Here is a 26443-nt window from a genome sequence, read left to right on the forward strand (position 1 = left end):
CCCGCCTCTCGGTTGCTAGGGGCGGATTGTCGGTTTCAGGGTCCCGCCTCTCGGTTGCTAGGGGCGGATTGTCGGTTTCAGGGCCCCGCCTCTCGGTTGCTAGGGGCGGGGTGTCGGTTTCAGGGCCCCTCCTCTCGGTTGCTAGGGGCGGGGTGTCGGTTTCACGGCCCCCCCCCCGTCTCCCTGTCTTGTGTGCTCAGCTGACGGGCTTGCGGTCCATGGCGCCGATCCTCTGCTCCCGGGCTGTGCTGCTGCTTGTCCTGGTGTCGGCGGCGGCGGCGGGAAGGAGGCTGCACTTTGTCAACCTGGTGAGTGAGTGAGTGAGTGAGTGAGTGAGTAAGGAGGGAGGGAGGATAGAGGCGGGGTAGGGTAGGTGGAGGGCGGTGGGAGTAGGAGGGTCCAGGGGGATTGAGGTATGAAATGTATTGAGACAGGGGGTGGATGGATGGATGGATGGAGGTAGGGGAAGGGTAGGGGGCATGGAGGAGGTGGAGGAATGGGTTGAGGGATCGAGGGTGAGAGAGTTTGGGGGTGGGGGTGGATGGAGGGAGGGAGGTGTGGGTGAATGAGGTAGGGGAAGGGTAGGGGGCATGGAGGAGGTGAGAATGAAGGCACCAGGAGTGGGAGGGGGATAGTAGGAGGATGAAGGTATACAGAGTGAAATAGACTGAGTGAGAGGGGAAGGGGACAGAGAGAGAGAGAAATAAATAAATAGAGTGGGAGTTGGTGAATGAAAGGGGTGCCCCTTAGATGGCACAGCACTTAACCCCCCTCACAGTTCAAAATGTGCTGATTGGAACAGCCTTTATTGTCACATATACTCAATGGGTGCAGTGGAAAGTTTATATGTCGCCAATTACAGCGATGACCTGGATACAAAAGTATCTAGGCACATCTTTCTTTGTTACAAGATTTGTTACAGAAATAAAATCAATTAGGAGAAAGGGTTCAGAAAAGATTTATAAGTTTCACAACATTCTTCACACAGGAGGGAGACCAGAATTGCACGCAATATTGCAAAAGTGGCCTAACCAATATCCTGTACTTAAAAGTTGAAAGAAAATGTTTTCACTGAGGATCCTGAGTCTTTGGATGGTTTAAAGTAGAGTCTGCAAATATTTTTATGGCTGAAGTAGGTAGAATTTTTGTTAAATAAAAGGTTATCAGAGATAAATGGATTTGAGATTACGGTCAGATCAGTTGTGACCTTATTGAATGGCAGAGCCAGGGCCAATTGGTCTTGTCATGTTCAACATTTATATGTAAACGATCTCTGTCCTCCAGTCTGTAGGAAACTTTGGAGTCTGCTGTATTTGACGTTGGGTTATTCGCGTCTGTTTCCAGGTTAAAACTTGCTCAAGGAATGAATTCCAGCACCAGCTGCAAATATCTGAAGTCACTTCGGCATTACAATTTTTGGGCTGAGTTTAATTAGTGCAGGTTAGCTTTAAATCACTTTAACCACTGCTCACGGTTTCTTCACGGTCTGCATGCTTTAATTAAGCAAACAGCAAGAGGTCTTTGTTCTGCCTATAATAGAATCAGTAGGTCTAAGCATTATGGCTACTTGTGACCCTGTTGTCTGTTTTAAGGGGCTATTTATTTTTGCACTTCACAGCACACAGGGACTCTCTTGCTGTGCACATTGTGCAAGATTACCCTACGTGGTCTTTCAGCACTTATCATGAGCCCAGAATACAAGCTCTGTCTGTGTAGTTTAACCCAGGAGGCATAAACTCCAAGATGTGTTGGATTACACTGGCTAGACCAGTTCTCCTTGTCACTGATGAGAAATCGTTGATCTCAAAATAACGGGAGCAATAGATAGAGTCAATAGTCAGAGACTTTTCCCCAGGGCAGGATTGACTGGTACAAGGGGTAAAAACAATGACTGCAGATGCTGGAAACCAGATTCTGGATCAGTGGTGCTGGAAGAGCGCAGTAGTTCAGGCAGCATCCAAAGAGCAGCGAAATCGACGTTTCGGGCAAAAGTCCTTCATCAGGAATAAAGGCAGAGAGCCTGAAGCGTGGAGAGATAAGCTGGTGGGGGTGGGGAGAAAGTAGCATAGAGTACAATAGGTGAGTGGGGGAGGGGGATGAAGGTGATAGTTCAGGGAGGAGAGGGTGGAGTGGATAGGTGGAAAAGGAGATAGGCAGGTAGGACAAGTCCGGACAAGTCATGGGGACAGTGCCGAGCTGGAAGTTTGGAACTAGGGTGAGGTGGGGAAGTGGAAATGAGGAAACTGTTGAAGTCTACATTGATGCCCTGGGGTTGAAGTATTCCGAGGCTGAAGATGAGACGTTCTTCCTCCAGGCGTCTGGTAGTGAGGGAGCGGCAAAGGAGGGCCAGGACCTCCATGTCTTCGGCAGAGTGGGAGGGGGAGTTGAAATGTTGGGCCACGGGGCGGTGTAGTTTATTGGTGCAGGTGTCCTGGAGATGTTCCCTAAAGTGCACTGCGATGAGGCTCCCAGTCTCCCCAATGTAGAGGAGACCGCATTGGGAGCAACGGATACAATAAATGATATTAGTGGATGTGCAGGTAAAACTTTGGATGTGGAAGGCTCCTTTAGGGCCTTGGATAGAGGTGAGAGAAGAGGTGTGGGTGCAGGTTTTACAGTTTCTGCGGTGGCAGGGGAAGGTGCCAGGATGGGAGGGTGGGTTGTAGGGGGGGCGTGGACCTGACCAGGTAGTCACGGAGGGAACGGTCTTTGCGGAAAGGGGTGGGGAGGGAAATATATCCCTGGTGGTGGGGTCTTTTTGGAGGTGGTGGAAATGTCAGCAGATGATTTGGTTTATGCGAAGATTGGTAGGTTGGAAGGTGAGCACCTGGAGCGTTCTGTCCTTGTTACAGTAGGAGGGGTGTGGTCTGAGGGCTGAGGTGTGGGATGTGGATGAGATGCTTTGGAGGGCATCTTTAACCACGTGGGAAGGGAAATTGCGGTCTCTAAAGAAGGAGGCCATCTGGTGTGTTCTGTGGTGGAATGGGTCCTCCTGGGAACAGATACGGCGAAGGCAGAGGAATTGGGAATATGGAATGGCATTTTTGCAAGAGGTAGGGTGGGAAGAGTAGAAAATCCAGGTAGCTGTGGGAGTCGGTGGGTTTGTAAAAAATGTCGGTGTCAAGTCAGTCGTCATTAATGAAGATGGATAGGTCCAGGAAGGGGAGGGAGGTGTCAGAGATGGTCCAGGTAAATTTAGGGTCAGGGTGGAATGTGTTGGTGAAGTTGATGAATTGCTCAACCTCCTCGCGGGAGCACGAGGTGGCGCCAATGCAGTCATCAATGTAGCGGAGGAAGAGGTGGGGAGTGGTGCCGGTGTAATTACGGAAAATGGACTGTTCTACGTAGCCAACAAAGAGACAGGCATAGCTGGGGCTCATACGTGTGCCCATGGCTCCCCCTTTGGTCTGGAGGAAGTGGGAGGATTCGAAGTAGAAATTGTTAAGGGTGAGGACCAGTTCGGCCAAACGAATGAGTGTTGGTGGAAAGGTACTGTTGGGGATGTCAGGAGAGGAAAAAACGGAGGGCTTGGAGGCCCTGGTCATGGCGGATGGAGGTGTAGAGGGATTGGATATTCATGGTGAAGATGAGGCGTTGGGGGCCAGGGAAACGGAAGTCTTGGAGGAGGTGGAGGGTGTGGGTGGTGTCTTGAACGTATGTGGGGAGATTCTGGACTATGGGGGAATAGGACGGTGTCGAGGTAGGTAGAGATGAGTTCAGTGGGGCAGGAGCATGCTGAGACAATGGGTCGGGCAGGATGGTCAGGCTTATGGATCTTGAGAAGGAGGTAGAACTGGGCAGTGCAGGGTTCCCGGACAATGAGGTTGGAAGTTGTAGGTGGGAGATCTCCTGAGGTGATGAGGTTCTGTATGGTCTGGGAGATGATGGTTTGGTGATGGGTGGGTGGGGTCATGGTCGAGGGGGCAGTAGGAAGAGGTGTCCTCGAGTTGGCATTTGGCTTCAGCGGTGTAGAGGTCAATGCGCCAGACTACCACTGTGTCCTCTTTATCTGCTGGCTTGATGGTGAGGTTGGGATTGGAGCAGAGGGATTGGAGGGCTGCGCGTTGTGAGGGTGAGAGGTTGGAGTGGGGGAAGGGGGTAGACAGGTTGAGGCCGTTAATGTCCCGGCGGCAGTTGGAAATGAAGAGGTCGAGGGTGGGTAATAGGCCAGCGCGGGGTGTCCAGGTGGATGCAGTGTGTTGGAGGTGGGCGAAAGGGTCCTCGGAAGGTGGGCGGGAGTCCTCATTGTGAAAGTAAGCTCGGAGTTGGAGGCGACGGAAGAATTGTTCGACATCACGGCGTGTATTAAATTCATTGATGCGTGGACGGAGGGGGATGAAGGTGAGTCCTTTGCTGAGGACTGATCGTTCGTACTCAGTGAGGGGGAGGTCTGGAGGGATGGTGAAAAGTCGGCAGGGCTGGGAGCTGGGATCTGGTGTGGGTGTGGAGCTGGGAGTGGGGGTGGAACCTGTAACTGGAGTGGGTGTGGTGGGTGGGGGGGATGGGGGTGGTGTCATGAGCAGGGATAGTGTTCCCGTTGGGGTTCTGGGGGGTGGGGATAGTGACAGTGGGGTCTGTGGGGGGGCGTGTCAGCAGAATGCAGGTAAGTGGCGCTGGTGGGGGCAGAAATAGTGGTGACCACGGCTGTAGGAGTGGTGGAAGTCACTGAGCGTGTGGCATCAGCGATGATGTGAGGGGCGGAAGTGATGTCACGTGTGATGCATGAGGAATTGTGAGGGGTGGAAGTGGTTGTGGGAGTGGCCATGATGGGGGTGGAAGTGACATCATGAATCCGCGTGGGTGTGGCAGCTGCATCAGCCGCATGGCTAATGGTGTCTATGTAGTTTCCGAGGCCAGGGGAATCTTCTGGAATGTTTGAGGAGCGCTGGTTATGGAGGTGGGTAGATAAAAGTTTGTTGTACTTATAGTTTTTGATGTTTGAGATGGAATTGAAATACTGTTTGTTGAGAGTATGAATTCTCCTGAGGATGTAGTACAGAGTGGGTCCTTTGCAATTCTGAGAGAGTGTGGCCCTCAGCTGAGGCAGGGCTGACTGTAGAGAGGTTAGGTGCTGGTGCATTGCTGCGAGCGTGGAGCAGAGGATCTTGAAGGAGAACTGTTGCTGGTGTTTTTGAATCTGTAGTCTGTACTGTTTGTCCTGTTCGGGTCTGACCTCTGCTGGTTTAAAGGTGGTCTGGAGTCCGTGTGGGATGAGTTGGTTACAAGAGGTCATAGTTTGAAGATAGGAGGAAGATATAAAGGAGACGTCAGAGGTAGGTTCTTGACGTAGAGAGTTGTGAATTCCTGCAGTGGTGGTGGAAGCAGATTCATTGGGGGCATTTAAGTGACTGCTGGACACACACATGGAGAGCAGTGAGTTGAGGGGTGTGTAGGTTAAGTTACTATATTTTACATTAGGATTAGGTCTCGGCACAGCATCGTGGGCCTAAGGGCCTGTTCTGGGCTGTACTTTTCTATGTTCTATATTCTACCCCTGTTTTTTCCCTGAGGTGTCTCACATGAGATGCAATTCGCACACCCCAACTTCTGCAAACAGTTAGAGTTTATTAAAGCTTGTACAAGCTTGGTGATCCCATTGACCCTCTTCACAGCCACGCAAAATCCAGTCAAAGAGGCTGAGAGCAAAGAAAACACATCCTCTTCGGACAGGTCAGTTGGTCATGCTCACAGATCCCACCACCCCCCACCTCTATAACCGCACGTTATCCCAGGTACAATGGTAGGATGAGATCCTCCTCGGAGATAATGCAAATGTGATGTCCTAATCCTGGGGAGTTGTTATGCAGCCGATTCCTGACTCAGTGATTCCCCAAGACAATGTAGGTGTGATATACTTCAGTGTTGGGTGGGGGGAGAATGATCACGCAAATGGATTTGATTGGCTGGGGGATGGCTATGAAAGCATTTCTGACTGGAAGGTACCAAATGAGAGTTTAATTTGATAATAGCAGGAGAAGAGTAGTAAATGGCTGCCCGAACGAAGTGTTGATGACAATGGATAGTCATCCATGTTGTTGCATGGTATCTGTGAGACAGAATGTTGTCTCCACCCACTTCGAGAATGTTCAGCTTCTTGGAGAAAGACAGTCCAGTTTAATCCTTTAACACTAGATTAATGTCCAGAGAGAGAGAGTACAATCTCATCTTTTAACATTACACCTACATTTACAAGCTGAAGTAACTGCAAACTCTGTTTTTCAAACCGAAGCTACCTTTGCAGTTTATCTATCCTGCTCTCGCCGTGAGCTTCACATTTTGACAGCTTGTGTATACGTTATCTCCGAAGTTGAGACCGCTTGTGTTGCATTACCTCTGAAAGCGTTTCTATCTTCCACCATCTCCATTAAGTTCCAGAGTCCTTGCTGAGCCATCAGCTTTTAGCTTCTTCTCTTCAGCTTGTGTATGAGGTGCAGCTTTCAAAACACCTTCCCTCAGACCCAGCACCTAACCACCCAGCTTCACCCCCTTCAATCCTCCCCTGCTCCACTGTCCCAGCTTCACCTCCTCAATTCCCCCCCACCACCATCCTGGTTTCACTCCTGAATTCTCCACTCTCAGCACTACCTACTCGCTGTGTACCGTGAGTACAGAATGCACCAGCTGTACATTAAAACCACAGTTTTTAAAGCTTCCGTCCTCAGTGTGTTTAGCTGTTGGAGTTAACTGATCCTTTTGCAAGCTGTGTGCTCAGCTTCAGGCCTCCTTACAGGAAGGAAGTCAGGGCAAGTTGTTTGCAAAGAATACAGCTCTTAAAAAACAGTCACTTTTCACAACATGTTGTATTTGTGAAAATAGGCCGTTTTGGTTTAAGGTGTGTTGTGCTCCCTACTTACAAATGAATGTGGAACAGCAAAGACCTAACGAGCCATTGGTGGCTTTTGCTGAGGGACTGTGTGCTCCATGTAAGACCCCTGCTGAGAGAGGGTTAGGAGAATTGGATAACATTTGGTAAGCAGCCAGAAGTCAAATAGTTTAAATCCTAACAGCCATGGCTGTTAGATCATTAAAGAGCACTGAAAAGTATGTGTATGTGGGACTGCAGAGAGCAAGAGTGTGTGTATTGGGGTGAACATCAGTCTGAAAGATAGAGCCATGCAATGCAGGAGAGGCCCTTCGGCCCATTGACTGTGCAATGACAATCACTACCACTAAAGGCACATTAATCCCGATTTCCTGCAGTTGTCCTATATCCTTGAATGCTATGATATTTTCATGATTTGGAGATGCCGGTGTTGGACTGGGGTGTACAAAGTTAAAAATCACACCACACCAGGTTATAGTCCAACAGGTTTAATAGGAAGCACACTAGTTTTCAGAGTGATGCTCCTTCATCAGGTGTTTGTGGAGGGCTCCATCGTAACACAGAATTTATAGCAAAAATTTACAGTGTGATGTAACTGAAATTATACATTGAAAAATCGATTATCTGTTAAGCCTTTCATCTGTTAGAATAGAGTGATAGTTTCACTTCTTTCATGTGTAAATCACAAAACCCTTTGTTTTAAAGTTGCATTCTCGGGTTAGCTGTTCACAATGGTGATAGCTAGACACTATGTTGGATGATATTTTCAAAGATTCTTTCAAATATTTATGAAAGGCTGTAAGGTTTCTGGCCTCCACTGTCTTCCCAGGCTGTGCATTTCAGATTCCCATCACACTCTCAAACTTTTCTTGAATCCCCTCTGAATCTCCTGTCCCATACCCTAAAACTATGCCCTCTTTGATTTTTTTGATTTGATTTATAATTGTCACGTGCACTGAGGTACAGTGAAAAGTGTTGTCATACGTACTTTTACAGGCAGATAGTATAAGTACATCAGGGTAACAGAACAGTGCAGGACACTGTGTCATAGCTATGGAGAAGGGGCAAAAAGAGGTCCGTTAAAAAGTCTGAAATCAGTGGGGGAGAAGCTGTCCATGAATCTGTTTGTACATTGGTCCACTACGTTTTGTCATTTATATAAATGATTTGGATGTGAGCATAAGAGGTATAGCTAGTAAGTTTGCAGATGACAACAAAATTGGAGGTGTAGTGGACAGCGAAGAAGGGTACTTCAGATTAAACAGGATCTTGACCAGGTGGGCCAATGGGCTGAGAAGTGGCAGGTGGAGTTTAATTTAGATATCAAAATTGGAGGTGTAGCGGTCAGTGAAGAAGCTTACCTCGGAGTACAATGGGACCTTAATCAAATGGGCTGAGGAGTGGCAGTTGGAGTTTAATTCAGATAAATGCGAGGTGCTGCATTTTGGGAAAGCAAATCTTAACAGGATTCATACACTTAATGGTAAGGTCCTAGGGAGTGTTGCTGAACAAAGAGACCTTGGCGTGCAGGTTCATAGTTCCTTGCAAGTGGAGTGGAAGGTGGATAGGATAGTGAAGGCAGCGTTTGGTATGTTTCCTTTATCGGTCAGAGTATTGAGTACAGGAGTTGGGAGGTCATGCTGCGGCTGTACAGGACATTGGTTAGGCCAATTTTGGAATATTACGTGCAATCCTGGTCTCCTTCCTATTGGAAAGGGTTCAGAAAAGATTTACAAGGATTTTGCCAGGGTTGGAGAATTTGATGTATAGGGAGAGGTTGAATAGGCTAGGACGTTGGAGGCTGAGGGGTGATGTTATGGAGGTTTACAAAATTATAAGGGGCATGGATAGACAAAGTCTTTTCCTTGGGATGGGGGGAGTCCAGCGCTATGAGGGCACAGGTTTAGGGTGAGAGGGGAAAGATATAAAAGAGACCTAAGGGGCAACTTTTTCACACAGAGGGTGGTGTGTGTATGGAATGAGCTGCCAGAGGAAGTGGTGGAGGCTGGTACAATTGCAACAGTTAAAAGGCATCTGGATGGGTATATGAATAGGAAGGGTTTGGAGGGATATGGGAGGGGGGCTGGCAGGTGGGACTAGATTGGGTTGGGATATCTCGTCGGCATGGAGGGGTTGGACTGAAGGGTCTGTTTCTGTGCTGCACATCTCTATGACTCTATATATTCAAATTTATATGTCTTCTTCCCGATGGAAGAGGGTGAAAGAACATATTAGCTACGTGGAAGGCTCCTGTGATCGACCCCTCAACCGAGGGGAATAGCTGCTCCCTCTCCATGCCCCTTACAATTTTATATATGTTCTTTGCCCACCCCTAGCCTTCTCTGCTGTGACCTGGTCAGGTCCATGCCCCCCTACAACCCACCCTCCCATCCTGGCACCTTCCCCTGCCACCGCAGGAATTGCAATACCTGCACCCACACCTCCTCCCTCACCTTCATCGAAGGCTCTAAAGGAGCCTTCCACATCCATCAAAGATCTACCTGCACATCCACCAATATCATTTATTGTATCTGTTGCTCCCGATGCGGTCTCCTCTACATTGGGGAGACTGGACGCCTCCGAGCAGAGCGCTTTAGGGAACATCTCCGGGACACCCGCACCAATCAACCATGACCCAACATTTCAACTCCACCTCCCACTCTGCCAAGGACATGGAGGTCCTGGGCCTCCTTCACCGCCGCTCCCTCACCACCAGACGCCTGGAGGAAGAACGCCTCATCTTCTGCCTCGGAACACTTCAACCCCAAGGCATCAATGTGGACTTCAACAGTTTCCTCATTTCCCCTTCCCCCACCTCACCCTCGTTCCAAACTTCCAGCTCAGCACTGTCCCCATGACCTGTCCTACCTGCCTATCTTCTTTTCCACCTATCCACCCCACCCTCCTCCTTGACCTATCCCCTTCATCCCCTCCCCCACTCACCCATTGGACTCTATGCTACTTTCTCCCCACTCCCACCCTCCCCTAGCTTATCTCCCCACCCTTCAGGCTCTCTGCCTTTATTCCTGATGAAGGGCTTTTGCCCGAAATGTCGATTTTACTGCTTCCCGGATGCTGCCTGAACTGCTGTGCTTTTCCAGCACCACTGATCCAGAAGAAAACAATCCCAGCCTATCTAGTCTCTCCTTACAGCTCAATTGCTCTATCCAGTAAGCATTTTGATGAACTTCGTCTGTACCCTCCTGTTGTGCTATCACATCCTTCCTGTCGTTAGCTGACCAACGCTTCACACGGTACTCCAGCTGTGGCCCAACCAACGCTCTGTACAAGACCGACATCATCTCCTTGCTCTTATACTCTATGCCACAACCGACAAAAGCAAGTGTTCCATATGCTGCCTTAACTATTCACTTGCTCTGCTGACTTCAGGGATCTGTGAATAATTATCCCAAGATCCCTCTGTTCCACTATCCTGCCATTCATTAAATACTCCCTGAGGGACCTTGGCACTTGAGGACAGCGTGAAACAGACTGCTAGGCTCGAGCAGGTTGATGTTACAAAGGAGGATATGCTGAAAATCATGAAGTTAAATAAATACCCAGAGCCAGACGGGATATACTCTAGGTTACTACGACAAGCAAGAGAAAAGTTTGCTGCCCCTTTGCCGATGATCTTTGGGTCTTTTGGATTAGTGCCAGATGATTGGAGGTTGGCAAATGTTATTCCCTTGTGCAAGAAAGGGAATAGGGGTAACCCTGGGAATTACAGACCAGCCAGCCTCAAGTTTATGGTGGGTAAAGTACTGGAGAGGATTCTGAGAGTCAGCTTTGTGATTACTTGGAAAACCATTGTTTGATTCGAGATGTTCAGCATGACTTTGTGAGGGGCAGGTCATGCCTCAGAAATCTTATTGAGGATATGACAAAACACATTGATGAAGGTGGAGCAGTGGATGTGGTGTACATGGATTTTAGGAAGGCATTTGATAAGGTTCTCCATTGTAGGCTTATTCAGAAAGTCAGGAGGCATGGGATACAAGGAAATTTGGCTGTCTGGATACAGAATTGGCTGGCCCATAGAAGACAGAGGGTGGTGGTAGATGGAAAGTATTCAATCTGGAGCTCGGTGACCAGTGGGATACAGGATAGCCAGGAGGGAGCTGAAGAAAGGGATTAGGAGAGCTAAGAGACGGCATGAAAAATCTTTGGCGGGTGGGATCAAGGATAACCCCAAGGCCTTTTATGCGTATGTGAGAAACATGAGAATGACGAGAACAAGGGTAGGTCCGATCAAGGACAGTAGTGGGAGACTATGTATTGAGACGGAAGAGATAGGAGAGGTCTTGAATGAGTACTTTTCTTCAGTATTTACAAATGAGAGGAACCGTATTGTTGGAGAGTGTGAAACGGACTGGTAAGGTAGAGGAGATACTTGTTAGGAAGGAAGATGTGTTGGGCATTTTGAAAAACTTGACGATAGAGAAGTCCCCCGGGCCTGACGGGATATATCCTAGGATTATGTGGGATGCAAGAGAGGAAATTGCAGAGCCATTGGCAATGATCTTTTCGTCTTCACTGTCAACGGGGGTGGTACCAGGGGACTGGAGAGTGACGAGTGTTGTGCCCCTGTTCAATAAAGGAAATAGGGATAACTCCGGGAATTACAGGCCAGTTAGTCTTACTTCAGTGGTAGGCAAAGTAATGGAAAGGGTACGGAAGGATAGGATTTATGAGTATCTGGAAAGACACTGCTTGATTAGGGACAGCCAGCACGGATTTGTGAGGGGTAGGTCTTGCCTTACAAGTCTTATTGAATTCTTTGAGGGGGTGACCAAGCATGTGGATGAGGGTAGAGCAGTGGATGTAGTGTACATGGATTTTAGTAAGGCATTTGATAAGGTTCCCCATGGTAGGCTTATGCAGAATGTCAGGAGGCATGGCATAGTGGGAAATTTGGCCAGTTGGATAGGGAACTGGCTAACCGGTCGAAGTCAGAGAGTGGTGGTAGATGGTAAATATTCAGCCTGGAGCCCAGTTACAAGTGGAGTTCCGCAGGGATCAGTTCTGGGTCCTCTGCTGTTTGTAATTTTTATTAATGACTTGGAAGAAGGAGTCCAAGAGTGGATCAGTAAATTTGCAGACGATACAAAGATAGGTGGAGTTGTGGATAGTGAGGAGGGCTGTTGTCAGCTGCAAAGGGACTTAGATATGATGCAGAGCTGGGCTGAGGAGTGGCAGATGGAAGTCAACCCTGTCAAGTGTGAGGTTGTCCATTTTGGAAGGACAAATAAGAATGCTTAGGGTTCTTAGTAAGGTGGAGGAGCAGGGGGATCTTGGGGTCTATGTTCATAGCTCTTTGAAAGTTGCCACTCAGGTGGATAGTGCTTGTAAGAAGGCCTATGGTTTATTAGCGTTCATTAGCAGAGGGATTGAATTCAAGAGTCGTGAGGTGATGTTGCAGCTGTACAGGACCTTGGTAAGGCCACATTTGGAGTACTGTGTGCAGTTCTGGTCGCCTCACTTTAGGAAAGATGTGGAAGCTTTGGAGAGGGTGCAGAGGAGATTTACCAGGATGTTGCCTGGAATGGAGAATAGGTCGTACGAGGAACTGCGAAGGATGAGGGGTGACTTGATAGAGGTTTATAAGATGATTAGGGGAATAGATAGAGTAGACAGTCAGAGACTTTTTCCCCGGGTACAACAGAGTTACAAGGGGGCATAAATTTAAGGTGAAGGGTGGAAGGTATAGGGGGGATGTCAGGGGTAGGTTCTTTACCCAGAGAGTGGTGGGGGCATGGAATGCGCTGCCTGTGGGAGTGGCAGAGTCAGAATCATTGGTGATCTTTAAGTGGCAATTGGATAGGTACATGGATAGGTGCTTAAGCTAGGACAAATGTTCGGCACAACATTGTGGGCCGAATGGCCTGTTCTGTGCTGTATTGTTCTATGTTCTATCTTCTCTGACGAGAGGGCATAATTTTAAGGTGATCAAAGGACGGTTTCGAGGAGATGTCAGAGGTCGGTTCTTGACACAGAGTGGTGGATGTGTGGAATGCACTGCCAGCAGTAGTAGTAGAGTCAGAGACGTTAGGGATATTGAAGTAACTTTTAGATAGGCACATGAATGATTGGCACAACATTGAGAGCTGGAGGGCCTGTACTATGCTGTGAGGGCCTGTACTATGCTGTGAGGGCCTGTACTATGTTCGATCTCGATACACGGCTTCTTGTACACAGCTCTCTACGCAATATGTCACTTGATTGAGTTTAGATAAGGAGAAATCTTTTAATTGTATGGTAATTAAGAATGCGTAGCTGATGGATATTATATAAATACTTGAAGTGCTTATAAAGGGGAACTGCTGGGTCATCAGATTGAATGGTGAGAAGCAATTATATGTTGTGCAGCATTAAAAGTATGTTCACAAAAAGAGCATCATTGTCCAGTGTCACTGACCACTGACCAAAGCCTCTCACTGACCCCTGACCATGACTCAGGCTCTCTCGTACAGTTTTCTTTTACTGACCCCTGACACTGCGGTTCAGAAATCTATCATTTTGGAACTTCCTTTCAGAGCTTCAGTTGTGAGCAAGAAAGGGCGCTGTCAGTTGTTGCGTTGAAACTTGATGTGGTTTTCCTGAGAGCTTTTTAAAGCACAGGTCAGAACTGACCGTTGCTGAGAGCTACAGCTGACAATGGAGCAGTGATTGGAGCACACCCGCAGGTCTCGGAATGATAGAGCTGCCCCTCCAAACACAGGCTCAATCTCTCCCTCCCTCACTGCCCCTCCAAACACAGGCTCAATCTCTCCCTCCCTCACTGCCCCTCCAAACATAGGCTCAATCTCTCCCTCCCTCACTGCCCCTCCAAACATAGGCTCAATCTCTCCCTCCCTCACTGCCCCTCCAAACATAGGCTCAATCTCTCCCTCCCTCACTGCCCCTCCAAACACAAATCCAATCTCTCCCGCCCTTGCTGCACCTCCAAACACAGGCTCAATCTCTCCCTCCCTCACTGCCCCTCCAAACACAGGCTCAATCTCTCCCTCCCTCACTGCCCCTCCAAACACAAATCCAATCTCTCCCGCCCTTGCTGCACCTCCAAACACAGGCTCAATCTCTCCCTCCCTCACTGCCCCTCCAAACACAGGCTCAATCTCTCCCTCCCTCACTGCCCCTCCAAACACAAATCCAATCTCTCCCGCCCTCACTGCCCCTCCAAACACAGGCTCAATCTCTCCCGCTCTCACTGCCCCTCCAAACACAGGCTCAATCTCTCCCGCCCTCACTGCCCCTCCAAACACAGGCTCAATCTCTCCCTCCCTCACTGCCCCTCCAAACACAAATCCAATCTCTCCCGCCCTTGCTGCACCTCCAAACACAGGCTCAATCTCTCCCGCCCTCACTGCCCCTCCAAACACAGGCTCAATCTCTCCCGCCCTCACTGCCCCTCCAAACACAGACTCAATCTCTTCCGCCCTCACTGCCCCTCCAAACACAAATCCAATCTCTCCCGCCCTCACTGCCCCTCCAAACACAGACTCAATCTCTCCCGCCCTTGCTGCACCTCCCGTGAACCACGGAGACCAGCATCTGCACCACACAATTTGAGAGGATGACCTTGCCAGGTTGAGGAAATGATACAGAAATAGGAACGGGGGGGTTTTCCACCGGTAACGGATTTGGGTAGAGCTGTCATACAGCCTTGTACAAGGCAGGACCTGGCAGCCATCTGTATCCAGTGTGATCTCCCCACAGTCATGTGGAACTAATTTGGTCCCCTTGTCTTTTTGTGATCTTATTTTGAGATAGCTGAATGGAGTGTTGGTGTGTGACACATTTCACTGCTCATCACAGAGTTGACCATTTGTGGAGGGAAGGGTCTGTTATTTGTGATAGAAAGTAGTGATGCTGGACAGGCAGCGTTCGAGGAGCAGGAGAATCGACATTTCTGGTATAAGCCCTTCATCAGGAATCCCAAAACGTCGATTCTTCTCCTTCTTGAATGCTGCCTGACCTGCTGTGCTTTTCCAGCACCACACCCTCGACTCTGATCTCCAGCATCTGCAGTCCTCGTTCTCTGTGGAAAGTAGTGATAATGTTGTTCCCTCTGTAAACTACTGCCTCTGAGAAAATTTGGAAGCAATTCCTCTCAGAACGTTTCCTAAGAAAGCTATAGAAGCAGAACAATGGCTGCAGTAATAGCCATGAGGCACGTCCTGAGTTTTGTGGTTTAGGAGGATTGGGTTCCCTGGAGCTACTTGGAGTATCATGGTAGGGATTGATTTTAAATGGTTTTTTCCCTCCCCAGCAGCCAGTTGGATTGAATGGGTGACTGACTGTCAGGCAGGTAGGCACCTGGGAAGTGGAGTGGAATGCAGTGAAGTGGGCATTGCTGTGAGGGATTCTGGATTGGATGCGAGTTAAATATCAGACATTAGGGACTGGGGGATAGAACAAGTTGAGAAATATGGAGGAATTGGACAAATCCCTTAAGCTGTTTGCAACAAGCAAGGTGCTGACCAAATTTAGTCAGCCCTCACTTAAAAACTTAACAACAGAGTGTCAGATATTGGATGCATTTCTGAAGTTAGACAACATTTGCTAGATACTGCTGAATGTAATTCATCACACACTGATGATCAATTTCAGTTGATCAGTCAGACACTCAAACTTGTGTATTTGCACATACTGGAAGCTACATTCTGTCCATATACAGAACCCTGCAGACAGACAGAACGTGTGCACTCACTGCACCTGTTTAAACTCTACAAAGGTAGTGACAGCTGGTTATTGGTTTGTGTCTCAGGACAAAGCCAAAGCCTGGCAGTTAACTGTCAATGATCATTAACTCGTGCATTCTCCATGCAATGCCTCTACCAACCCGAACATGCCTTCCAACAAGTTAAAATGTTCTCATCTTATAAATGTTGATTTCCCTTTTTTTTTCTTTCTTGGAAAATGTCCTGACATGTGCAAGACAAAAAGTATTGACAAACTGCTGTTTCAGCAGCACTCATTTTTTTTTGATGACTTGTAAATGTTGGTCTAGAGCACTTGTATTTTAATGTACTGAATCTATGATGCGCCTATCTTGTGGTTTATTTTGCTGTTGTCAGGGGTCATGCTAGTTTTCCAACTTATTTCTAGGCACTGCTGCTGAGGTCAGTGTTAATTTACATCCCAAATTTCCCTGGAAAATGTAGAGTTAAAATGGTAAATGGAAATATTGGAAAATAGTTTGTGACAACCGTAGTCATTTGCTTTTGTGCTGCTTGTACATAATCCAGTAAGATGATGATCAGTTGTTGCTACTGTGGTTTTTGTCCTGTTTGAGAAGCTCCAGTTGAGCTCACTGGTGATTTGACAGAATGACAGTAGTCTTAAAGTGATAAAAAATAACCAAAGGAAAAAATCCTGTTTCCACACGAATCAAAAAATATGACTAATATTTGAAGTGGAGAAAGTGAGGTCTGCAAATGCTGGAGATCAGAGCTGAAAATGTGTTACTGGAAAAGTGCAGCAGTTCAGGCAGCATCCAAGGAACAGGAGATTCGACGTTTTGGGCATAAGCCCTTCAGGAATGTCATTCCTGAAGAAGGGCTTATGCCCGAAATGTCGAATCTCCTGTTCCTTGGATGCTGCCTGAACTGCTGCGCTTTTCCACCAATATTTGAAGTGGCCAAAGCACTTATTTGCTACACATCATAACGTAGAATAATACCATGGTGAATGCTTAAAAAAGATTTTCAAACCTTTGTGTCTGTGCTCACGTGTTTCCACCGACTCCCTCATACCATTCAATGATCCTCAGTCTCCGCCCCGCCCTGGGCTCTGGTCCCAGGCCCGCCCTGGGCTCTGGTCCCAGGCCCGCCCTGGGCTCTGGTCCCAGGCCCGCCCTGGGCTCTGGTCCCAGGCCCGCCCTGGGCTCTGGTCCCAGGCCCGCCCTGGGCTCTGGTCCCAGGCCCGCCCTGGGCTCTGGTCCCAGGCCCGCCCTGGGCTCTGGTCCCAGGCCCGCCCTGGGCTCTGGTCCCAGGCCCGCTCTGGTCCCAGGCCCGCCCTGGGCTCTGGTCCCAGGCCCGAATCCTCTCCCGTCATATTTTTAGGCCTTTGTAGGATGTAGGACAGTACAGCACAGTACAGGTCCATCAGCCATCCATGTTGTGCCAATCTTTTACCCTTCTCAAAGATAAAACTAACCTACATACCCTCATTTTGCTGTCATCCATGTGCCTTACCAAGAGTTGCTTAAATGTCCCTAATGTCTCTGACTCTACTACTACCACTGGCAGTGCATTCCACATTCCCACTACTCTCTCTGTAAAGAACTTATCTCTGACATCTCTCCTATAACTTCTTCCAATCACCTTAAAATTATGCCCCATTGAGATAGCCATTTCCACCCTGGGAAAAAGAAGCCTCTGTCTATCTATGTCTCTCATCACCTTGTACATCTCTATCAAGTCACCTCTCATCCTTCTTTGCTCCAATGAGAAAAGCCTTAACTCCCTTAACTTTTCTTCTTAAGACATGCTCTCCAGTCCAGGCAGCATTCTGGTAAATCTCCTCAGAACCCTCTCTGAAGCTTCCACGTCCTTCCTATAATGAGGTGACCAGAACTGAATACATTATTCCTAGTGTGGTCTATCCAGGGCTATATTGAGCTGCAGCATAACCTCACGGCTCTTAAACTGAATCCCCCTACTAATGAAAGGCAACACACCATATGCCGCCTTAACAACCCTGGCAACTTTGAGGGATCTGTGAACGTGGATCCCAAGATTGCTCTGTTCCTTCACACTGCCAAGAATCCTGCCTTTAACCTTGTTTCCTGTAATCAAATTTGACCTTCACACTTTTCCAGGCTGAACACCATCTCCCACTTCACAGCCCAACTCTGCATCCTGTCAATGTCGCATTGCAACCTACAACAGCCCTCCACACCATCCACAACTCCACCAACCTTCGTGTCATCAGCAAACTTACTAAACCACCCTTTCACTTCTTCATCCAAGTCATTTAGGAAAATCATGAAGAGCAGAGGTCCCACTGGTACACTGGCTCAGTGGTTAGCACCGCTGCCTCACAGCCAGGGACCTGGGTTTGATTCCAGCCTCGGGTGACTGTGTGGAGTTAGCATGTTCTCCCTGAGTCTCTGTTGGTTTCCTCGGGGTGCTATGGTTTCCTCCCATAGTCCAAAAATGTGCAGGTCAGGTGAATAGACCATGCTAAATTGCCCTTAGTGTTCAGCGATGTGTAGGCTCAATGGAATTAGTCAGGGGTAAATGTAGAGTAAAAGGTTAAGGGAATGGTTTGGGTGGGTTACTCTTCAGAGGGTCATTGTGGATTTGTGTCAAATGGCCTGTTTCCACACTGTAGGGATTCTATGAACAGATCCCTGCAGAACACTACTGGTCACCTAGCTCCAAGCTGAATACTTTCCATCTACTACCACCCTCCGTCTTCTGGACCATCCAATTCTGTATCCAGGTAGCCAAATTTCCCTGTATTCCATGTCCCCTTACTTTCTGAATGAGTCTGACATGGGGGACCTTATCAAACACCTTGCTAAAACGCGTATATCTCTACCTTTGACTGTGTTTTGTCATGTCGTCAAATAAGTCGATAAAGTTTGAGAGGTATGGCCGCCCCCACCCCCCATGCCATGCTGACTATCTAATCAAGCTATGCTCTTCCAAATAATCATAAATCCTGTCTCTCAGGATCCTCTCCAATACTGTGCCCACCACTGACTTGACAGGTCTGTAATTCCCAGGGTTACTCGGAACACTACAACTCCATGTCATCAATGTGGACTTCACCATTTTCCTCATTTCCCCTCCCCCTAAGTTACCCCAGTTCCAACCTTCCAGCTCAGCACCGTCCCCATGACCTGTCCTACCTGCCAATCTCCCTTCCCACCTATCCGCTCCACCCTCCCCTCTGACCTATCACCTCCATCGCCACCCCCATCCACCTATTGTACTCTTAGCTACCTTCTCCCCAGCCCCACCCTCCTCCCATTTATCTCTCCACCTCGGAGGCTTCCTGCCTCATTCCTGATGAAGGGCTTTTGCCTGAAACATCAATTTTCCTGCTCCTCGAATGCTGCCTGACCTGTGCTTTTCCAGCACCACTCTAATCTAGACTCTGATCTCCAGCATGATTTTCCCCGTTCCCAATCTTGAACAAGGGAATAACGTTTGCCAACCCCCAATCATCTGGTACTACTCCAGTGCACAGTGAGGACACAAAGATCATTGGCAAAGGTACAGTAGTATTATCCCTTGCTTCCTGTGTGTATATCCCGTCTAGTCCAGGGGATGTATCTATCCTCATGATTTTCAAAATTCTCAGCACTGCTTCCTCTGTTGAAATGACAACTATTTCATGTTGTCTTCAGAAATGTCAAGGTCCCTCTCAGTAGTGAATACTGAAGCAGAGTATTCATTAAGGACCTCCCCTACCACCTCTGCCTCCAGATGCAAGTTCCCTCCACTATCCCTGATCAACCCTACCCTCACTCTTTTTGAATTAGAATTAGAATTCCTACAGTGTGGAAACAGGCCCTTTGGCCCAACAAGTCCCCACTGCCCCTCTGAAGAGTATCCCACCCAGACCCATTACCCTACATTTCCCCTGACTAATGCACCTAACCTATACATCCCTGAACACTATGGGCAATTTAGCATGGCTAATTCACCTGACCTGCGCATCTTTGGAATGTGGGAGGAATCCAGAGCACCTGGAGGAAACCCATGCAGACATGGGGAGAAAGTGCAAACTCCACACAGACAGTTGCCTGAGGCTGGAATTGAACCCAGGTCCCTGATGTTGTGAGACAGCAGTGCTAACCACTGAGCCACTGTGCCACCCCCTGGCCATCCTCTTGTTCCTTATACAAGTTATTTTGGCTGCACTATCCCCCTAGCCCCATATCTCCATCCATATGTTGTAATTATACCAACTTCTACCACTTCCTCTGGCAGCTCCTTTCATACATGCACTATCCTCTGCGTGAAAAAATTGCCCGTTAGGTCCCTTTTATATCTTTCCCCTCTAACCTTAAATCTATGCATTGTACTTTAGGACTCCCTCCTCTGGGAAAAAGACCTTGGCTACTCACCCTATTCATGCCCCTCATTTTATAAACCTCTATATGGTCACCCCTTAATCTTCAACGCTCCAGGGAAAATAGCTAGTCTATTCAGTCTGTCCATATAGCTAAAACCCTCCAACCCCAGCAACATACTTGTAAATCTTATCTGAACCCTTTCAAGTTTAACAACGTTTTCCTATAGCAAAGGGACCAGATTTGAATGCAGTTTTCCAAAAGTGGCCCAGCCAATGTCTCATGCAGCTGCAACATGTCATCCCAACTCCTATACTCAATGCACTGACCAATAAAGTTGAAAAATGTGGTGCTGGAAAACAGCAGGCTAGGCAGCATCCGAGGAGCAGGAGAATCGACGTTTCGGGCATGAGCCCTTCTTCAGGAATGAGGCTGGTGTGCCAAGCAGGCTGAGCTAAAAGGTAGAGGGGAGGGAATTTGGGGGAGGAGTGCTGGGAATACGATAGGTGGAAGGAGGTGAGGGTGAGGGTGATAGACCGGAGAAGAGGTGGGGGCGGAGAGGTTGGGAAGAAGATTGCAGATCAAGAAGGTGATGCTGAATCTGGGGTTTGGGACTGCGATAAGGTGGGGGGAGGGGAAATGAGGAAGCTGGAGAAATCTGCACTGACCAATAAAGGCAAGCATACCAAATGCCACCTTCACCACCCTGTCTACCTGCAACTCCACTTTCAAGAAACTGTGAACATGCATTGCAAGGTCTCATTGTTTGGCAACATTCCTCCAGGACCTTACCATTAAGTATATGATTCCTGCCCTGACTTGCCTCACCAAAATGCAACACCTTGCATTTATCCAAATTAGACTCCATCTGCCACTCCTCGGCCCATCTGATCAAGATCCCATTATACTATGAGATAACCTTCTTCACTATCAACTCCACCTCCAATTTCAGTTTCATCTGCAAATTTAGTAACCATTTCAATTATTTCACATCCAAATGATTTATGTACATGATGAAAAGCAGTGGACCCAGCACCTATTCTTGCCGCACACCACTGGACACAAGCCTCCAGTTCGAAAGTTTAATAGAATAATAGAACTAGTAAACGGCAAATGTTCCAACCTAGTAACATCCCACAAAAACGCAAATTCAGGAAAACTTATTATCTTGAATACGATTCTGACAGCAGGAAGAAGACCCAAGCTTTTAGCTGTAACAGAGTGAAAGCTTGGATAACCAGCTGCAATATCACAGTAACTGTTGAAAGCTAAACCCAAACCCTGGGTCCACCCATTCATGTTGCTTTTGTTGTTCCAACATTTTAAAAAAAATCCGAAGGCACCTAAAGCTGTTTACTTTATTAGCCTGCAGCACACCTCTGTCTCAATCTTTGTTCATAAGGCAAAAAAGGACAAAGTATACCTCTTCAATCATTGTATTATCACACTAAGGAAAAAGTTGCTCTCCCTGTCCCTGACAGTCCTTCCCAACCCTAGACTGTACTTTGCGAGATTCCGATATTGCAGACGGTATTAAGCAGAAATTTCCACCCACTGTATATGAAGAATTGGAGATCTCTTTTTCCCACCTTTCTGACCCCCCTCTCCCTGCTTTTCCTTCCATCAACTCCTTTCCAAGCCTTGCTCTTTTTCCTGGATTCTGAGAGTAATTGCTGAAGAATTCAATTCTTAATGCAGCCAGTGTAACCTGCATTTTATATTCCCAGGTGTATCGCCATGGAGACCGATCTCCGATCCAAACATTCAAAACAGATCCTCATAAGCCGGAGGACTGGCCACAAGGCTTTGGCCAGCTTACGCAGGTCAGTTGGTCCCTCTCATACACTCGTGGGCTCTTGCAGTCTCTCCTGCCTACTCTGTGATCACTGTGAAGCTGTGTGAGAGACTGGGGAAATCTGGATGTTGCTCATCATGGCTCAATGTGGAAGAACTCGAATGGGTATCTCTGTATCAGCATGGTGTGTTTATTCCTGTTCTCAGCTGTAAGATCACATCCGTGGACTGGGTGTGTTTGCTCCTATAAATCGTCTTCAGTTTAATATCAGGATGGACAGGTATATGCCACACTGAGCACACCCCAATAGCTCATGCCCCTACCTTTTCTGTCTGTCTGTCTCTCTCCTCTGAGGGTATGGACACATGTGTAGGCAATTGTCATAAACGGTTGCCATTCCTCCACCAGTCTCATTCCAAATATAAAAGGCTGGGCGGGGGGTTAGTATACAATGTGACGAGTCGCCCCCATCCCACCCCAGCACAATACAGACTCCCGATATCTAAGCAAAACCGACTGGACAGCCCTAACTGGCTTCCTTTGCTTTGCCTTGTAATTCCCACGTTGCTCGACAAGAGTCGACCCATTCCCACCAGGCTGGTCACTGGGACCTCGTGTTTCTCCCCGCTCTGGGTGTCACTGAGTTATGAAGGGAACGGGCCTCCAGTGTGCTGGATTGAAACTGGAGGTGGAGAAGGTTACTGTTGGGGTGAATCCTTGTGATTGTGAGCTGATGTCTGATGCTGGCTGGTCTTCAGTAATGGATCAGTGGTGCTGGAATAGCACAGCAGTTCAGACAGCATCCAAAGGGCAGCAAAATCGACGTTTCAGGCAAAAGCCCTTCATCAGGAAGAAAGGCAGTGAGCCTGAAGGGTGGAGAGAAAGTAGCATAGAGTACAATGGGTGAGTGGGGGAGGGGATGAAGGTGATAGGTCAGGGAGGAGAGGGTGGAGTGGATAGGTGGAAAGGAAGCTAGGCAGGTAGGACAAGTCATGGGGACAGTGCTGAGCTGGAAGTTTGGAACTCGGGTGAGGTGGGGGAAGGGGAAATGAGGAAACTGTTGAAGTCCACATTGATGCCCTGGGGATGAAGTGTTCCGAAGCGGAAGATGAGGCGTTCCTTCATCCCCTCCCCCACTCACCTATTGTACTCTGTGCTACTCTCTCCCCACCCCCACCCTCCTCTAGCTTATCTCTCCACGCTTCAGGCTCACTGCCTTTATCCCTGATGAAGGGCTTTTGCTCGAAACGTCGATTTCGCTGCTTCTTGGATGCTGCCTGAACTGCTGTGCTCTTCCAGCACCACTGATCCAGAATCTGGTTTCCAGCATCTGCAGGCATTGTTTTTACCTGGACTTGAGTAGTAATGATCAGGGATTCCTGCTGCTCTTTTCTAGGTTGGGATGAGGCAGCAGTATGAGCTGGGCCAGTTTCTGCGAAAACGTTATGAAGATTTCCTCAACTCCTCGTACGACCGACAAGAGGTGAGGGGTATTGTGGGAGGAGAGTAAGTGATGGGGTGTGTGTGTGTGTGTGTGTGTGTGTGTGTGTGTGTGTGTGTGTGCGTGTGTGTGTGTCTCCAGTGAGCAACTGAATAAGTGAGGAGCTTAGTGAAGGCTAAACAATTCACTGTCAACTGAGGTGTTAGCTCAACATTGAGTGCCACAGAGGGCACATGCTGAGTTTTTCTCACTTGTGTTCCACTGGTAACTTGTGCTTGATGCTCAGGTCTTCAGTTGTGCTGACTCCAACACGTTATTACACTGTCACTGATGCTGGCTGTGGTCATTTTGGCAAATAGCAATGTGAGGTGATAAACAAGTCCATTTACAAATATGTCGTCAATCTAATAGTACAAACGCTCCGACCAAAAGAGTGGGAGGAACAGGGACCCTCACTTTGGAACCATTTAGATAATCACCTAAAGCATCTAGTATCCCAGAGGGTGGGGCCAGGTGGGAAAAAAATTGAATTAAGCAGATAGGTGCTTGATGGCCAGTATTGACAGAGTCATAGAGATGTATACCATGGAAACAGACCCTTTGGTCCAGGCCGACCAGATATCCCATCCCAATCTAGTCCCACCTGCCAGCACCTGGCCCATATCCCTCCAAACCCTTCCTATTCATATACCCATCCAAATGCCTCTTAAATGTTGCAATTGTACCAGCATCCACCACGTCCTCTGGCAGCTCATTCCATACACGTACCACCCTCTGTGTGAAAAAGTTGCCCCTTAGGTCCCTTTTATATCTTTCCTCTCTCACTCTAAACCTATGCCCTCTAATTCTGGACTCCCTGATCCCAGGGAAAAGACTTTGTCTATTTATCCTATCCATGCCCCTCATAATTTTGTAAACCTCTATAAGGTCACCCCTCAGTCTCCGACGTTCCAGGGAAAACAGCCCCAGCCTGTTCAGCCTCTCCCTGTAGCTCAGATTCTACAACCCTGGCAACATTCTTGTAAATCTTTTCTGAACACTTTCAAGTTTCGCAACATCTTTATAGGAAGGAGACCAGAATTGCACGCAATATTCCAATAGTGGCCTAACCAATGTCCTGTACAGCCGCAACATGACCTCCCAACTCCTGTACTCAATACTCTGACCGATAAAGGAAAGCATACCAAACGCTGCCTTCGCTGTCCTATCTACCTGCAACTCCACTTTCAAGGAGCTATGAACCTGCACTCCAAGGTCTCTTTGTTCAGCAGCACTCCCTAGGACCTTCCCATTAAGTGTATGAATCCTGTTAAGATTTGCTTTCCCAAAATGCAGCACCTCACATTATCTGAATTAAACTCCATCTGCTATTTCTCAGCCCAATGGCCCATCTGGTCCAGATCCTGTTGTAATCTGAGGTAGCCCTCTTCGCTGTCCACTACACCTCCAATTTTGGTGTCATCTGCAAACTTACTAACTGTACCTCTTATGCTCGCATCCAAATCATTTATGTAAATGGCAAAACGTAGTGGGCCCAGCACTGATCCTTGTGACACTCCACTGGTCACAGGCCTCCAGTCTGAAAAACAACCCTCCACCATCACCTTCTGTCTTCTACATTTGAGCCAGTTCTGTATCCAAATGGCTAGTTCTCCCTGTATTCCATGAGATCTAACCTTACTAATCAGTCTCCCATGGGGAACCTTGTCGAATGCCTTACTGAAGTCCATACAGATCACATCTACTGCTCTGCCCTCATCGATTTTCCTTGTTACTTCTGCAAAAAACTCAATTAAGTTTGTGAGACATGATTTCCCACACATAAAGCCATGCTGACTATCCCAAATCATTCCTTGCCTTTCCAAATACATGTACATCCTGTTCCTCAGGATTCCCTCCAACAACTTGCCCACCACCGAGGTTAGGCTCACTGGTCTATAGTTCCCTGGCTTGTCTTTACCGCCCTTCTTAAACAGAGGCACCACGTTTGCCAACCTCCAGTCTTTCGGCACCTCACCTGTGACTATCAATGATACAAATATCTCAGCAAGAGGCCCAGCAATCACTTCTCTAGCTTCCCACAGAGTTCTCAGGTACACCTGATCAGGTTCTGGTGATTTGTCCACTTTTAACCATTTCAAGACATCCAGCACTTCCTCCTCTGTAATCTGGACATTTTGCAAGATGTCACCATCTATTTCCCAATAATTATATCTTCCATATCCTTTTCCACAGTGAATACTGTTGCAAAATATTCATTTAGTATCTCCCCCATTTTCTGTGGCTCCATACACAGGCTGCCTTGCTGATCTTTGAGGGGCCCTATTCTCTCCCTAGTTACCCTTTTGTCCTTAATATATTTGTAAAAACTCTTTGGATTCTCCTTAATTCTATTTGCCAAAGCTATCTCATGTCCCCGTTTTGCCCTCCTGATTTCCCTCTTAAGGATACTCCTACTTTCTTTATACTCTTCTAAGGATTCACTCGATCTATCCTGTCTATGTCTGACATATACTTTCTTTTTTTTCTTAACCAAACCCTCAATTTCTTTAGTCATCCAGCCTTCCCTTTCACCCTGACAGGAATATACTTTCTCTGGATTCTTGTTATCTCATTTCTGAAGGCTTCCCATTTTCCAGCCGTCCCTTTACCTGAGAACATCTGCCTCCAATCAGCTTTCAAAAGTTCTTGCCTAATAACGTCAAAATTGGCCTTTCTCCAATTTAGAACTTCAACTTTTAGATCTGGTCTATCCTTTTCCATCACTATTTTAAAACGAATAGAATTATGGTCGCTGGCCCCAAAGTGCTCCCCTACTGACATCTCAGTCACCTGCCCTGCCTAATTTCCCAAGACTAGGTCAAGTTAGGTACATCCACATACTGAAGCAGAAAATTGTCATGTACACACTTAAGAAATTCCTCTCCATCTAAACCTTTGACACTATGGCAGTCCCAGTCGATGTCTGGAAAGTGAAAATCCCCTACCATAACTACCCTATTATTCTTACAGATAGCTGAGATCTTCTTACAAGTTTGTTTCTCAATTTCCCTCTGATTATTAGGGGGTCTATAATACAATCCCAATAAGGTGATCATCCCTTTCTTATTTCTCAGTTCCATCCAAATAACTTTCCTGGATGTATTTCCAGGAATATTCTCCCTCAGCACAGCTGTAATGCTATCTCTTATCAAAAATATCACTCCCTCTCCCCCTCCTCTCTCGCCTCCCTTTCTGTCCTTCCTGTAGCATTTGTATCCTGGAACATTAAGCTGCCAGTCCTGCCCAATCCTGAGCCATGTTTCCGTAATTGCTATGATATCCCAGTCCCATGTTCCTAACCATGCCCTG

At 47.7% G+C, this 26443-nt stretch overlaps 1 protein-coding gene across 1 annotated transcript in view; it reads left to right on the forward strand.

Moving 5' to 3' along the window:
- The first annotated feature begins 200 nt into the window (after window positions 1-200).
- LOC132824332 (lysosomal acid phosphatase-like) overlaps window positions 201-26443 on the forward strand; it is a 52573-nt gene continuing 26330 nt past the window's right edge. Inside the window, exons 1-3 of the mRNA XM_060838680.1 lie at window positions 201-308; window positions 21584-21679; window positions 23048-23134. Of these exons, the coding sequence (XP_060694663.1) occupies window positions 219-308; window positions 21584-21679; window positions 23048-23134 (273 nt within the window). The 5' untranslated portion in view covers window positions 201-218. The remainder of the gene's footprint in view (window positions 309-21583; window positions 21680-23047; window positions 23135-26443) is intronic.

This window comes from Hemiscyllium ocellatum, chromosome 18, assembly GCF_020745735.1.
Source record: "Hemiscyllium ocellatum isolate sHemOce1 chromosome 18, sHemOce1.pat.X.cur, whole genome shotgun sequence".
Taxonomy (NCBI): Eukaryota; Metazoa; Chordata; class Chondrichthyes; order Orectolobiformes; family Hemiscylliidae; genus Hemiscyllium; species Hemiscyllium ocellatum.